Source organism: Helicoverpa armigera, chromosome 22, assembly GCF_030705265.1.
Source record: "Helicoverpa armigera isolate CAAS_96S chromosome 22, ASM3070526v1, whole genome shotgun sequence".
NCBI classification, from domain to species: Eukaryota; Metazoa; Arthropoda; class Insecta; order Lepidoptera; family Noctuidae; genus Helicoverpa; species Helicoverpa armigera.
Window position 1 is genome coordinate 9,489,583 of NC_087141.1, and position 16,077 is coordinate 9,505,659.

A 16,077-nucleotide genomic window follows, 5' to 3' on the forward strand; every position below is an offset into this window, starting at 1 on the left:
CTAGGAAGACGTCCTCTAATTGATAAAATAATAAGAGATCGATAGCATAATGTTGTCAATGATCAATGGATCCAATTGGTTCGCTGCGCACGGGCCGGCAGGGTCGCGGCCTACTGCGGTGACCATGAGTTCGGGAGTATCGGACATGCCCATCTATTGGTGAAGTCGTTAAATAACTATAAAAAAATATTTCCGAGCACAGAAAAGAGAGGAAATTTTCGCTTCCTTTTTGGAATTGGGTAAAAATATTTAGGCATTAACAAAATGTGGCAATTGACAAAAAATATTATAGGAAAAAGTGAGAGGCATTGTATTTTGATTTTATCGCCACTTGAAGAGTAAGAACAGTAGGTACCTATATTATTAAAAAGAACCTTGAACTTTAAAAATACTGTCTGCAAATACTTCTTGTTTGTGGCAACATTCTCCTGTCAAAAGTATGTATTTTTTATATATCAAGTTATTCTTTGATTTACTCTCAAACCAACTCAGTATTTCATTAAACAGTCGTTTGCGTCATAATGTAATCAGAGTCATCAAAAATACACCAATCAAATTAAATCACACCACGTATTAAAAAGCCATTACCGAAAAAAACCCATACGTATGCTACTCAGAGCCCAAATTTATCCTGTTACAAAATGACCTAACGCGTGTCCTAGAGAGGTCCCAAATTGTACTGCAGCATGGTCGCCCTACTCGCGTACCGTGAAGATCGGCGCAGGCGCATCCAAGCACTTGTGGTTCAATGTGCGCGAGAGTCACCCGCCTTTATCGGCTGTTTCGTATCAGACGGAGTAAGAAGTGGACGTTTTTGAGAAAAACATTCCGTTTTACCAAATCATGAGGAATTTTTTGATATTATGGTCCTTTGCTGTTATTTTGGTAAGATTTTTTTAAATATTTTTTTAGAAAAAAGTGTTAAGATTGGGACTAATTAAGGTGTCTTTTGTAATGGGTTTGGTTCCCGGGTTGTGAAAAAATATGCTCAGGTAGTTAACTGGCTTTTTACCTCTTCGATTTATACGTGTTTTGACTAGTTATTATTTGGTGTGTTGCAGTCCTTATCATCATCAATCATTTCACCTATCAATTTACCCATTGAAAAAAATACAGAGACATAGGTATATACTAGAAGTACCTTTGCCAAATTAAGAGCACATGCTTAAGTTTATTGTGATTAAGTTGGCGAGAACATTAGCTAACTTTTATAAACACTATTGTTTCTTGAACAAACTTCACTGCATTTGGCAACACAGTTATCTATCTACAATCATAATAAAGTCATTTGTACAGTCAAATCTTTTTGGTCTACCTAAATGCAGCCAAGAATTATAAGTTTTACAAGCAGTCTTACCAAGGGATATTTGGTTTCCCGGTTAACTCGGTTGAAGAGGTCAGATGGGTAGTCCCTCCATGTGCCACACAGGTACTCAAGAGCATCGAGTTAGATTGGAAGCCGACCCTCAGCCCTCTCAACATAGTTGGGAAAAGGCTAGGCAGGTGATGCTGATGAGCTAGTGATGCATAAAGAAACTCATTCAAATCAATTGGGACATCATAGACTCAACACTGATTTATCGTTTTTAAGGAAATAATCGCAAACAATTTTACAGTTGAAATCAATTTTGCGCGTTTTGTAAAAAGGCAAGGTGTATTCACTTTATGTGCAAACTTCTCGATACTGATCATTTTTCGGTAAAGAAAATGACAAAAAATACAATAAGGATGTTTTTCAAAGTCGATTATTTGTAAATTAAACTTAATTTTAACAACAATCAACCATCTAACCATACATACATACTACTACTTACGACAATATTTCTTTTGTTTTTTTTTCTAGTTATAATATACATATACGACATACCTTTATACTCTTTTAAAATACCTTTCTATTGTTTACTATCCCATCGCACAAACAGATTAATATAATTAATAACAAATAGTTATTCTGTTCTTATTATGAACGGAAATTCATTTTCGTCTGGTCATATCCGCTCTCAAACTATTGTTCTTGAATATCTTCATATCAGTTCCGAAACTCCAAGGTTCTGCAGTAGGTATAGCATCAGTTCTTAATACTTAATCAAAATTATGTACAAGTTATTATAAATCTACATTAATGTAGAGTTTGTTTGATTGAGCTCGCTCATCTTAGAATGCACTTAGACTTAGATACTTCATTTTCCTAGATAGCTCACTAAAACTTTTGACTACATTTATATAGACACTGGAATTGTTACTTGGTTTATATACTAATGTTTGTGAGATGACAGCAGATAGTAGAATATGGAAGGAGAATACATGCTGCGACGACCCCAAATAAAATCGGGATAAGAGTAGGAGGACGATGTGTAAAAAACGTCATCATCACAATATGAAGACCGAATATTTTGCTCTTATTATTTAACTTTGTTACGGTTAAAACTATTATTTCATAGGTTAATACTCCTCAATAGTAACAAAAGAAAAACTGAGTGCGCCATTGACCGACAAACTCGTACAACGTGACAGAGAAAAAACTTAAATATCTAAGTAGGTATTATCTAATAGATTTGTTAATACAAACAGAACAGATGGATTTGACGTGGATGTCTTTTTTTAATTGGTCTACGCTTTCCCGCTGCTGGGCAAAGGTCTCCCCCATAGTCTTCCATCTTCATCTTTTTATGGCCAGTGGATTTAAAAATAAAAATATTTATTTGTTTGATTTGAGAACAATATTTCTTGTAATTTGCTCATACATATTTATATCGTTTATTGCATTACATAAGTAATGTAAGTACATGTTACGATGAAATATAAAATGGTTGTCACAATTATGGACCCCGATTACTGAATGATGACAATTATTTACCACTAGGTTCTGCCAGCGACTTCGTCCGCGTTCGATTTGGACTTTGTGCAAAGAGAGGCTTTCGAGAGTTAAACGTATTATTGTAAGCCAACCATAAAAGATAGACATATACTGTCATGGCATATTATTTACATAATTTTAGAAGAACATTTCCGTTATACATTATTTCTGTGTAGCTTTAACCATTAAGGCTGCACACGCGACGAAAGCATAAAAAATGGAGTAACTTCTCCCGTTTTCCCAACATTTACCTTCACTGCTCTGCTCCTATTGATCGTAGCGTAATAAAAAGTACCTATCCTATAACCTGCCCAGGAGTACGAAGAATGATTGTACCAAGTTTCGTTGAAATCCGTCAAGTAGTTTTCGTTTCCATAACGAACATACAGACAGACAGACAAAAATTTTACTGATTGCATTTTTGGCATCAGTATCGATCACTGATCACCCCCTAACAGTTATTTTGAAAATAAATTAAATGTACAGAATTTACTATTCTACAGATTTATTGTAAGTATAGATTTTCACTCACTGGGGTAAAAAGCTTACAGCCTTCCTCGATAAATGGGCTATCTGACACTTAAATTGTTATTTATGTACGATACGAAATATTAAACATTCTCTTATGTTTCATAATAATATTATCCAAAGCAACTCATCCTATTTAAGACTACCTTTTATCTAATTCTAGATTTCTACCTCAGTCTAGGTCGCCTTTGTTCAAAATAGCTCATTAGCAAACACCTTGTGGTCCAGTCCATAATATTTGTCTGTGTGACATAAATTAAATATACAAAACATGGAACTTGGCCTCGATGGCTAATAGGGAAACCAGAAGATTATGTCGTCTATTGATAGGAAAAAAACAATTATATGGACCACGAACATCCCTAAGGAACTACTCTTAACTGCTTCCTACGCCCAAATAAAAAGTGACATGTATCCTTTTTTGGGCTATCCGTGTATATTTAAATCTCGTTAGGCATGAAAGTCCGTCAGAGGGACAGAGGTACCTACTTTCGCACTTAAAATTTTGGAAAAATTTAAGGCCCAATTTTACGGATTTCTCAAACGTTATACTTAGCTCGGTTAAAAGAAAACATGTGTTCTTACCTTTAACTTTTCAAAAAATCGAGATAATTATTTTTATTACCTTTAACTTTTAAACCTCAAAGCTTGTAATTGTTTTTTTTATTTTATTTTGTGTATTCTAAAATACAAGTGTTGGGCTGATGCCAAAATTGCAACAGGCAGGGTGAGAATCCGAGGCCTCTCGCTTGCCAGGTTTCTGTCGCTACAATAAGCACTTGGATTTTATGGCCTCCATCCATCCTCCGAGCCTTTTCCCAATCATGTTGGGGTCGGCTTCCAGTCTAACCGGATTCAGCTGAGTACCAGTGCTTTACAAGAAGCGACTGCCTATCTGACCTCCTCAACCCAGTTACCCGGGCAACCCGATACCCCTTGGTTAGACTGGTGTCAGACTTACTGGCTTCTGACTACCCGTAACGACTGCCAAGGATGTTCAATGACAGCCGGGACCTACAGTTTAACGTGCCATCCGAAACACAGTCAATGGTGTCTAAGATATACTTAGAAAGTACATACAAACTTAGAAAAGTTGCATTGGTACTTGCCTGACCTGGGATCGAACCCGCGCCCTCATACTTGAGAGGTTGGTCCTTTACCCACTAGGCCACCACGATTTTATGGCCTCCATTCATACATAAAAGCAACACCCTTGGCTTTTTCAAAAGAGTAAACAGAAAAGAAGATAAAACATTGAGAGGCATTGGGATTTATTATCAGATTACACAGAATAGACTTACAAATAGATTTGTTAACATCCTACTCATGTTATAAACGCGAAAGTTTGTATGTATGGATGTATGGATGTTTGTTACTCTTTCACGCAAAAACTACTGAATGGATTTTAATGAAACTTTACAATAATATAGCTTATACATCAGAATAACACATAGGCTACAATTTGTAAACATATTGTTCGAAATACTAAACCTGCGCAGACGAAGTCGCGGGCACCAGCTAGTGCTAAAATAATGCAAAAGATAGTGTTTTTTTTTGGAAATTAAAATATTCTCAGAAGAGACGTCTGCAAAAGAATATTTCAATACATAACTTAACAAGTATAAATTAAACCACTTATAACAATAGACCAAACATTCCCATACTAGTATAAGTAATTGTAAAAATATTATTTCTAAACATTTTTTCTAGACTATAGTACAAGTATGAGTTTTTCACATTCCTAAGGGTTATTGATTAAACATTTCACACTTAATAACGATTGGTATTTATGTCATTATATTTTCTGTTATTAATAAAAAATACCTACAATATAAGAAAGATTAGGTCTTAAATAAATTACTTATCATTTTCTTATGATTCAAATTGTTTCATATGTAAAGCCTGAAAACTGCTGCCTTTTTAAAATGCCTAAAGTAGGTACTCAGTTTGATAAGAAACGTGTTTCACGCAATTCATTGACCCAGACTAATATAGCTTATCAAATGTTAATTCCCTCGAAAACATGTAATTTTGCAATAAAAACTATACCTACTTTCTTTTTGTAGCATTTTTCACCATAAAAAACTATTATAATATTCTAATTCACGAAAATTTTGTCAAAATAATATCTCAAAACGATACTTCCTGTAATTGTAAGGAAAAGTGCAAACTTTTAACAAGGTCCCTTAAAATTTTGAGGTCATCAAATCTTCATTTTTTCCTTACTTACAATCAGCTGGCACCTATATTACAAGTGATTCATTTACTTGCACTGACTTAACATACTACTTATAGTACTTATCTATATCACCAAATAATCGTAGAAATAATCTTTATATCGAAACGTTCAATATTTAAATATCGATATTCTATTGTTCATATTGTTGTTTTTTCAATATTCCAATAAATATCTTCATCTTAATTTTCTTTCCATATTCTCTCTATATTATGAACTATATTTTCACTATTTTCAATAGGCTCATATGTTTTTATTTAAATGTTTGTAATTAGTTAGATAAGTGCATCGCTAACGCTAGATTGTATCTGTAATGTTAGTGGTAAGGTTGATGATTAAAAATAAATAAAAATACTTTCAAAGAGGAGGAAAAAGTGTTCCAATGAAAAAATCACAAGTCCTAAAATGGTGACCACAATTATTTCTATTGTAACGACCCAATATACTTACCATTTAAGAAAGTCTTCACGTCATACCGTCATGCGTCAATCAGATCAATTAAAATCTACTAATTTGATACATTTTATAGTACACTTAGAATAAGACAATAATCGTTTGGTGACGTAATAATTATTTTGGAAGGCCTTAAAGGGCTCAAAACAATTAAAGAACTATTTAGTAGAATGGTAATAACTTTTGAATGGTAATTTGTTAATTATAATAATTTATTTAAAACTCTCTGCGTTTGGGAGCAGTGAATTTAAGTTAAAAGCAATCTCATGAAGATTAAGTATATTGTTATCTGCTAATTAAATATAGCACTTACAGATACAGTAATAAATTAGGCTAATTAATTAAGTCAGAAATTCAAAACCATTTTAAATGTATTTTTAAACCTCTATTCCCAAGTGGTATCGGGTTGTCCAGGTAACTAGTTTGAGGAAGTCAGACAGGCAGTCGCTCCATACAAAACACTGGTCTCCAGCTACATTCAGTTAGACTGAAAGCCGACGCCAACATGGCAACAACTAAGCAGATGATATATTATTGAAACCAACAACTCTATGCTCTTTACAAAAAAATTATACAGTTCAAATAAAAAATTCCAACAAGGAAACAAGAAAAACAAAAGAAATATTAATACCACTCGATTCTCGAAGGACCGCAGTACAAAAGGACCGGCTAATCCCAATACAAAATGTGCCATTGTCTGAACGTGATGCGCATGCGCACGCCATAGCATTGACCACAAGGATGCATCGGTTAGATCACGTTAAGTAACGCGATGCGGTCGGAAAACTGATGGGTGGGGTCAACCGTGTACACGTAACAGGTCAAGTCAAAATGCAGGTTTTTAAACAATAATATGCACATTATTATTAAAAAGAAATAAGATAGAGCCTCGACCAACACCTCACGAGGCTCTCGTTAGGCGGCTGGATCAAGGGACTGATTCAGAAGGCAGTACTCCTTGATACGGCGCGTATTGTGAGGAGGTTTCTGTCTCTGGGACCCTAAACACCGGTACCTTGGACCCTGTGTCCGATATCGGTGGTCGGCCACCAATTTTTTTTTTTTTTTTTGTAGTCAGTATTTTGAAAATGTAGATAATATATTGTAAAATAAATGAATGAGAAGTAACAATATGCATATAAATAATGCAGTTTTTAATTTTTGTGTCGATGACCAATTTGGGTAGAAATGGGCTACTTTCTCTGTGTACCTACTTGTTGTAATGTAAGTCGAACAAGGGTTTTTGAAAGTTGGACAGCACTTTCTTTAAGTACATATATGATTTGTATTTATCTTTATTAACACAATATTCTTTAAGTGAATTAAGAAAAAAACGGCAGTTAAACTTGGTTATAGAGAAATGGGTATGGTGTAGCCTTATAACAGTGAAAGAACTTATCAAAATGTTTCCTAGCCTTATAGGATAATTTAGAATATAAAACCATGTATACGTAGTTTAGAAGGTTCTTAAAAGTCCTTTCAATATTCCTCTAACAAATATCCCAATAAACACTTCTTTAAAGACAAAAGACGAAACTCAATTTACAACACTACGAAACTGTCTGGTGGGTACAGTCGACCCCACATGTTTACGTATTCAAAGATCGGAACCAAAAGCGTTAGTTCAAAAGGAACTAAGAAACTATAAAGGTGTTTAGCATTCACCTTTGGCACCAACTATTTTGTTGTTTTATCGTTTGTACGTGAGATCGCATGAGTATAGGTCCTGAGCATGTGGGACAGAAGGACCAATTGTATTGTTGTATTTTTGTTGTTTAGAAAAAGATCTGGGAGGTTCAGGTCTGATGTGTGATTTAAAAGGTGAAAAAAATACCGTCCAAAATGGTTATTCTACTTCCTAATGAGGTATGTCTATACTAATAATATAAAGTTGAAGAATTTGTCTGTTTGTTTACTAAATACGCTTATAGTAAGCATGTGCGATTTAAAAATCATTTCATTGTTAGATAGACCATTTATTGAAAAAGACTATAAGCTACTTTTACCCGGGTGTGGAAAGTAGTTTCTACAGAGCACAGGTATTATCACTGGAACAATGCAGTTTGTAAAATATATAGCATTTCTAATATGTATTTAAGTATGTAGTTTTTGTAAAAGAATAATTTAGAAGCCATATCCTTGTAAGATGGACCTTCTTTCTATATATTCTTTATGGACTTCTGAATATCCATCTTCGATACGTCTTACCTTTTTTGAATAGTGATGTGTTAACGCCTACGAACGTGGGTATAATATGTACGTAAACATTTTAGGGTTAAAAGCTTTTGACAGCTATTTTTTTGTTCTTTCTGGGCCAAGTTGGAGTGTGCTGTGACTACTAAATTATTAGGATTTTTTTGAGACACTTAAAAGATTATCATAGCTATTTTTTTGGTGGACTCGAACTTTGATCAGGCCATTAAGACTACTGATCGCAAACGCAGATTGTGAAGAGTCAGAATATAAGTTCAATGTCATCATCATCATTATGATTAAGTACTTCATCAGTTGTGTTATCACCCATAACATCATCATCATCAGCCTATCGCAGTCCACTGCTGGACATAGGCCTCTCCAAGTGCACGCCACTGAGATCGATTTTCGGCTACATAACATAATCTAATCATTTTCTTAGCTTGGGGTTAATCGACCGTGTGTAAAAGATTACAATAATTATATTAATATGAATCACGAGTGTTGTAAGACCACCGTACGTGATCAGCAACTGAATAAACTCTTCAGGGTTAAAGGGACAGATTGCAATGACCTGACTCCACGATATCGAGCCTATCGAGGATATGTTGATCAATGATCGTCAGGTGTTCAATATTGATAATGATTGTATTGGATTATGATTCTAAAAGTTCTTCTGAGCTGAACTGAACACCTAAGTTTTAGGAATCATTAAGTATCTAATCAGAAGGAAAAAACATACAATATAACTATATCTAATGACTTGTTATGTAGATTCATACCCTATATAAAATGCCCAGTCTCTGCAGTATACAAAATCCCTAGTTGCTCACCACTACAGCTATTTTAACTGGGAAATAGTCAAGAAGTAAAAGCAGTAGGCGACAAAGAACGACTGCTATGTATGTAACAAGTTCTAGAAGCCAGAGTCTGCTGCTACAAAATTCTTCTATCATAACCTTAACTTGGTCTTTCTCCCTGTTCCAGTTGACACAACAATGCAGCAGCCTCCCAGTGGAGGAGACCGTGGTGTCAGTATACACCACGCACCCCACCACTTCGGGCACCAACGCCCCCCTGAATGTGTACAACCAGATCGCCAATAACCTTGCTGAGAGGATCACCTCGCCTATATACAAGTAAGTACATACATACTATTCATATATTTATTTTTATGCCATAATGTTACAATAGATGTTGACGAGGTTTAAAGTTAGGTGAAATTACGGACCCTGTTAGGGCACAGCAAATATTATTATCATTAAGCCGAAGAGTTTGTTTCTTGTCCGAGGCTCTCTGAATATCAACTTCAAGGCTGAACGTTTCCGTCTGATGAAGGCCAGGCTCCGACCAACACTGCTCCAAAACATGACAGGATCTGAAACGTTCCAGTCAAATTTGGAGAACCGATTTGCCGCCGTGGAAACCACAACAGACGTTAACCAGAACCACGAATATGTGGTTCGGATCCTCAGGGAGGAAGGTTCGAGATTCTGTAACATGCAGCGTAAGGGCAAGAAATCAAAGCTTTCGGAAGAGACATTAGAGCTTATGAAGAAACGACGTGAAAACCCGCCTGTCACTTCGTCAGCTAAGCGGGCTCTAAACCAAGAGATCAACAAGCACGTACGACGCGACCTCCGGTGCTCCAATACTCTGGACATTGAAAGAGCAATTGAGCTGAATCGGGGGTCAAAGGTGTTCGTACAATCTCTTGGAAGAAGCCACTTGACGAAGCTGACCACAACAAGTGGAGAAGTCGTTTCTTCGGTGCCGGCAGTCCTTTCGGAAGTGGAAAATTTACACGCCATTTCACCGAAGACCTGGCAGAAGTCAGCAGTGGCGAAATCAAGATCGCTCTGAGACAGCTCAAAAATGGAAAAGCCCCTGGCGAGGATGGCATTACAACAGAGCTTTTAAAAGCAGGAGGCAAGCCCGTACTGGGGGAGCTCCAGAAGCTTTTTAATGCCGTCCTCTTTGAAGGAGAACTCCAGAGGCGTGGAGTAGGAGTTGTCGTCCTGTTCTTCAAAAAGGAGACAAAACCCAGTTGAAGAACTATCGACCCATTTCCCTCCTAAGCCACGTATATAAGCTGTTCTCAAGAGTGATCACGAACCGACTTGCGCGAAGACTCGACGAATTCCAACCACCGGAGCAGGCTGGGTTTCGGAGCGGATACGGCACCATAGACCACATCCACACAGTGCGGCAGATTATACAGAAGACCGAAGAGTATAATCAGCCCCTGTGTCTAGCATTTGTGGACTATGAGAAGGCCTTTGACTCGGTTGAAATCTGGTCTGTTCTGGAGTCCCTGCAGCGTTGTCAAGTAGATTGGCGATACATCCAAGTGATGAGATGTCTCTACGAAGCCGCTACAATGTCCGTCCAAGTACAAAATCAGCAAACAAGGCCCATACCGTTGCATCGAGGAGTGAGACAAGGGGATGTTATTTCCCCGAAACTGTTCACTAATGCAATGGAGGATATGTTCAAGACGCTGAACTGGAAAGGACGCGGCATCAACATCAATGGCGAACGCATCTCTCACTTGAGATTTGCTGACGATATCGTCATCATGGCGGAAACGCTGCAGGACCTACAACAGATGCTGAACGACTTGGCTGTATCTTCTCTACGCATCGGCCTACGGATGAACTTGGACAAAACCAAGGTCATGTTCAATGAACATGTTCTACCGGAACCGATTGCGATACACGGCGCCGTTCTCGAAGTTGTTCGGAAATATGTATACCTCGGGCAGACATTGCAGTTAGGTAGAAACAACTTTGAGGACGAGGTGAATAGGAGAATTCAGTTGGGTTGGGCTGCATTTGGGAAGCTACGTCGAGTCCTAACATCGTCGATCCCACAGTGCCTAAAGACAAAAGTCTTCAATCAGTGCGTCCTACCTGTCATGACCTACGGAGCCGAAACGTGGACACTGACGGTACGGCTGGTCCACAAGTTTAAAGTCGCTCAGCGGGCTATGGAAAGAGCTATGCTCGGCGTTTCTCTGAGGGATCGCATCAGAAATGAGGTAATCCGTCAGAGAACCAAGGTCATCGACATAGCCTACCGAATCAGCAAGCTGAAGTGGCAGTGGGCTGGCCATATTAGCCGAAGAACCGATAACCGTTGGGGTAAACGAGTTCTAGAGTGGAGACCACGCCTCGGCAAACGTAGTGTAGGACGTCCTCAGGCACGGTGGAGTGATGACTTGCGCAAGACGGCTGGCAGGAGCTGGATGCGAGAAGCCGAAAATAGATCTCAGTGGCGTGCACTTGGAGAGGCCTATGTCCAGCAGTGGACTGCGATAGGCTGATGATGAAGAGTTTGTTTATGAAGATGACTTCTTAAGGACTACTAGACTGAAATTTTTTTAAAACATTAAAGTATTGCATATTCGAGGAAGTCCCTATACTTTGTATTCTTAGATAGATGGTCTTCAGATAGAAAGTATTTTGAAAATGTCGAGCTCCAAAAACCAGTTTTACTATTACTTAAAAGGATCGAATGGTTACTAAGTTGTATTATTTGTTTAATTACAGATTAAAACCGTAAGTACCATCATCAAACATTTTCATTAATCACGTTTAATGCCATTGGACCTACAAATAATTTAAGCCCGTGCTTCTCATGATTCCAGGTTCCTCGGCATAAACAGCACGAAGCCAGAAACCACCACAAAATCCTGGGGGAAGATCGAACTGCAGGACGACCAGGACTTAACGAACAAACACGAAGTCAAGCCTCTTGACAACGACATTTCAAAAGACCGAGACGTCGAAGAACTATCACCAGATAGTCTTAATAAGAAAGCTGATAAAAAACCAGAGAAAATAACGCTATATTCAAGCTATTTACCAGTTCTAGCTAAAGCCAGTCAGGCATCTTATAGTGATCAGATTGAATCTAAGAATGATACCTGGAATGAGTTAGAGGATCCATTTGACTGGGATGAGCCGGAACCCAGTAAGCCTAAAGCAGGACCGTTGGTCTATGTTCTAGAACTTTTTGGAAGCTTCTTCCAGTTATTGTGGGGAGGTATCATGGCGCTGTTCAGACCGAATTCAGGACCGAAAAATGGAGGTTTATAATAGGTTTGAGACGTAATGGTATTTGCAAATTATGTAAATGAAATAGAGAAGCCTGTAAGATTATTATTTTCAATTATTGGATTATCTATAGCCCGTGCCATATTGACTGATCTTTTGATACATAAAAAACCGTTGGGATATTATCTGCACTTCCAGAAATTTCGAATTTATTAAAATCAGTTTAAGATACTTACAGGCTTCCCGATTTCTTAACACTCCAAAGATTTCATAGAGGTGGCCACTATCAAAAAGAAATTAGGAGATGCTGGCTTTGAAAGCTAAATGTAGGTAGGTATCACAACATGCTTAGTCAGGCAAAAGAAATTGAGCGGATGACACTAAACTGGTACTGGTACAGTCAACTTCAGGCCAGTGGTAACAGTTTTATAGGAAAATCGTACTTATTACTATTGAGTTAAGTTGCATGACAGTTACCACTGATGTGCAGACTACCGTGCTTAAATGAAAGCTTATAATAAACGTCAGAAATAAAGGGAAATAGAGGAAAGATTATTTTGTAGATTCGTGAAGATGCAGTTTTGCAAGTATAATGGAATTGAAGGTAATTCATGAAATTTGGGTCAATAATTTTATGACCTACAATTAATTGTCGATGGTATATCTATTCCATGAAGTGAGGCTAAATCTGTTTAGTTTAGTTAGGTTTAATTTTCAACAAAATCAATAGAACGAACCAGAAGAGATCGAAATGGTTGAATTAAATAGGTAATTATTTTACATCAAGTATTAAACGGTGGACAGACGACCTTGTAAAGGTCGCCGGAAGACGCTGGATAGGTCGCCTCCAAAAGGTATCTGTGGAGATCTAAGGGGGAGGCCTATGTTCAGCAGTGGACGTCCTATGGCTGAGATGATGATGATGATGATGATGATTAAAGTTTACAAAAAAACATGATATTTGAGTTCATGATCATATACGATATTATACTTTTCGGTATTTTTTGCTAGCTGTTTTTTTACCGTTTCTAATATTGTAATTATATAATTTTATGTACATATTTACTGTACAAAGTGGCGAAGTTTTTAACATATATATTTTAGAGAATAAAAGTGATAGATATTATTTACAATACATGTAAAAATTTAAGGTGCCATGACGGAAGATAGGGAGACAAAATTTGACTTTCCACGAATAGGTATTAAAAATAATAAAATACAGTGTTTTTGTATATAGAATGTGAATAAAAGCTGTAACTACAGAATATGTTTTATTTGATATCTTAAGTAATGACTAGTTAATTACGGTAACGATCCTTCTCATTTATGACGTCTTATCTGAATAGTATTTAATCTGACTACAGCTACACTGATTTCCATGGTTCTGACTAGAGTTAAAATAGAAAGGTACCCACTTTACCCATTTTTTTTAACGACGTCAAAAATCATCGAATGACCCCTCCCGCTGTGGGTTAGCAGAGGTGAGGGAGTGTCAGACTCTTACTGACTAAAAACCGTCGTGTTCCGTCATAGGCCTTTTATGTACCAGGGCCGAGGGAACTCTTTCGACCAATTTACCTTAAAAAAATATTCGTATTTATTTTTCCATGAAGTCAGTACTGTGAAGTCCAATTTCAGTTAAATGAAAATGGATTTTCAAAAAATTTTAACAACACAAGATTGTCTACAAACTATCCCATATTGCTACATCCAACAGCATCATAATTTAATAAAGCACAGTGTCCCACAAGTGCATCACATCCTGACTACATTTGACTCATGAATATGCAGCAATACAGATACTCCACAAATACAGCTTGGTCTGATGTGGTTTGATCTTTGATAGTGGGGAATGTTTTCTGGTTTATAGCTCTTTAATGTGTTCATGGTTGGTATATCTTTTCATTGACTGCCTCGTTGGTCTAGTCTGCTGTGTTCGAGGTCTCGGGTTCGATTCCCGGTCGGGCCGAAATCGCTTTGTGGGTTTTTTTTTAAACATTCACAAAGCAGCCCGTAGTCTGGAATTTGGTGATTGATTCACCCGTGCATCGGAGAGCACGTAAATGTCGGTCCTGCGCCTGATCTCTTTCCGGTCGTGTCGGATTGCCGACCCATCGGGTTATGAGAGTAAAGGAATAGGGAGTGCACCTGTGTCTGCGGAAATGCTCGTGCACTATAATATGTCCTGCTCAGCTGGCCGATCTCCTTAAATGAGAACAGTCATCGTGGCTAAAATCGGCCGTGGACGCTATTATTATCTTTTCATAATCAACCAATGTGGATGAATGAAGTCTTTTTCTGCAAGTATAACACTGTAGCCTAAGAAATTTAATAACCCACCCTGTCCCACTGGTGGTAGAATCACATTCTGACTGCATTTGACTCATGAATATGCAGCAACACAGATACTCTACAAATACTCCCTATACTGTCCGTAACCGCACCACGACGAGTGGCGAGTTGCTATGTGATTTTTGGCAGGCGCTTTGATGTGGAGAAAATTCTTTTGTTTGTCGTTCGTTAATTAATTCGTGACTCGACTATTATTTTTTAAGGACAAGTGGACAAATGTGATGATTAAGAAAGCTTCTAAGCTAAGCCGTAGAAAGTTGTCTATGCATGTAGTCCAAATTATCACACTTTAATTAATTTCTCAAAATTTTTCTCTGCTCTGAAGCAAATACTTGCCGTTAACGTAACATTTCCATGAAAGATCAAAACAAGACCATTGTCGGTCATAAAAAGAAGACTAGACACAAATCAGACTACGTACCAGACCAGCCCAGACGTCTAGGTCAACAGACAGATTTATTTACGTTTTAGATACTGATTCACTCACACTATTTGTATCGTAAACGTACGAGCTACGATAAATAGTAAAAAAGTTGGCATGAATTTCCCGTGGCTGAAGATTTTTCTAAATATATTCATGTCAATTTTTTTAATGATATATGTTTGTCTCCAGTGTAAAAGCACCAATCTATTTTATCTATGTCTTTTGTCTCAAAAGGTTCTGTCATTCATAAAGATCACAGAGTTACTATCAAAATAATATTTAATGAAAAGACTTTTCCTTTAATGGTTTCAACACAAACATCGTAACTATCTTTAGAAATATATTTATATAATACTTATGCGAAAGTAATTCTATTGTCTGTCTGTTCAGCTTTCACGCCAAAACTACTCAACCAATATTAATGAAATGGTGCGGTTGGGACTGTGTTCAACATTAAGTTAGAAATAATGAAACATCTTACTGCACAACTGAATTTGAAAAGCATTAAAATTAAAGTCATTATTAATTCTCCATTTACTGTGAAAACAACCTTTATTTAATGTTGATATTTTAAACAAAGTTTAAAGTATAATATTTTGGTTGTTAAGTTGATTAAATCTTATAATTAAGAATTCAAACATCAGCTGTTAAGTTGGGCTTACTGTTTGTCAAGAAATAAGATCTTGTAATTATATTATTTTAATATTTAAACTTATTTAGATGATTTACTTGGTGATGTTTTTAGAACTTTATATTTGACACTTTTTGCGTTAGACTATAAATAATTTAGGTATAATTTAATCTCTGCATTGTTAAAAATAATATCCCTTACCTAATAATATAAAAAATGCAAACGTAAGTATTCTTCTGTCGAAACGAGGCAAAGCTTGGTACCCAGACAGTCCAAATCCTGATAAAAGACAGGCTACTTTTTAACTAGGTGAGGTAAAGAAATTATTATACCCGGGACGCGGAT

General features: G+C 36.9%; 2 protein-coding genes across 2 annotated transcripts in view; one reads left to right on the forward strand and one right to left on the reverse strand.

Annotated features, from left to right (window-relative positions):
- Positions 1-16,077, reverse strand: part of LOC110378686 (2-methoxy-6-polyprenyl-1,4-benzoquinol methylase, mitochondrial) — a 381,156-nt gene that overhangs the window by 55,916 nt on the left and 309,163 nt on the right. The gene's annotated exons all lie outside the window — the stretch shown is intronic.
- On the forward strand, positions 743-13,536 carry LOC110373676 (uncharacterized). Its single transcript, XM_021331011.3, has 3 exons — positions 743-885; positions 9,255-9,406; positions 11,917-13,536. The coding sequence occupies exons 1-3, from the start codon at positions 844-846 to the stop codon at positions 12,365-12,367; spliced, it is 645 nt and encodes a 214-aa protein (XP_021186686.3). The 5' UTR covers positions 743-843; the 3' UTR covers positions 12,368-13,536.

Excerpts from the sequence above, each read along its gene's own strand:
- LOC110373676 (XM_021331011.3), top strand. The coding sequence starts at position 844 with ATGAGGAATTTTTTGATATTATGGTCCTTTGCTGTTATTTTG. Across the intron at positions 886-9,254 it reads GGTCCTTTGCTGTTATTTTG|TTGACACAACAATGCAGCAG; the intron begins GTAAGATTTTTT and ends TCCCTGTTCCAG. Across the intron at positions 9,407-11,916 it reads ATCACCTCGCCTATATACAA|GTTCCTCGGCATAAACAGCA; the intron begins GTAAGTACATAC and ends TCATGATTCCAG.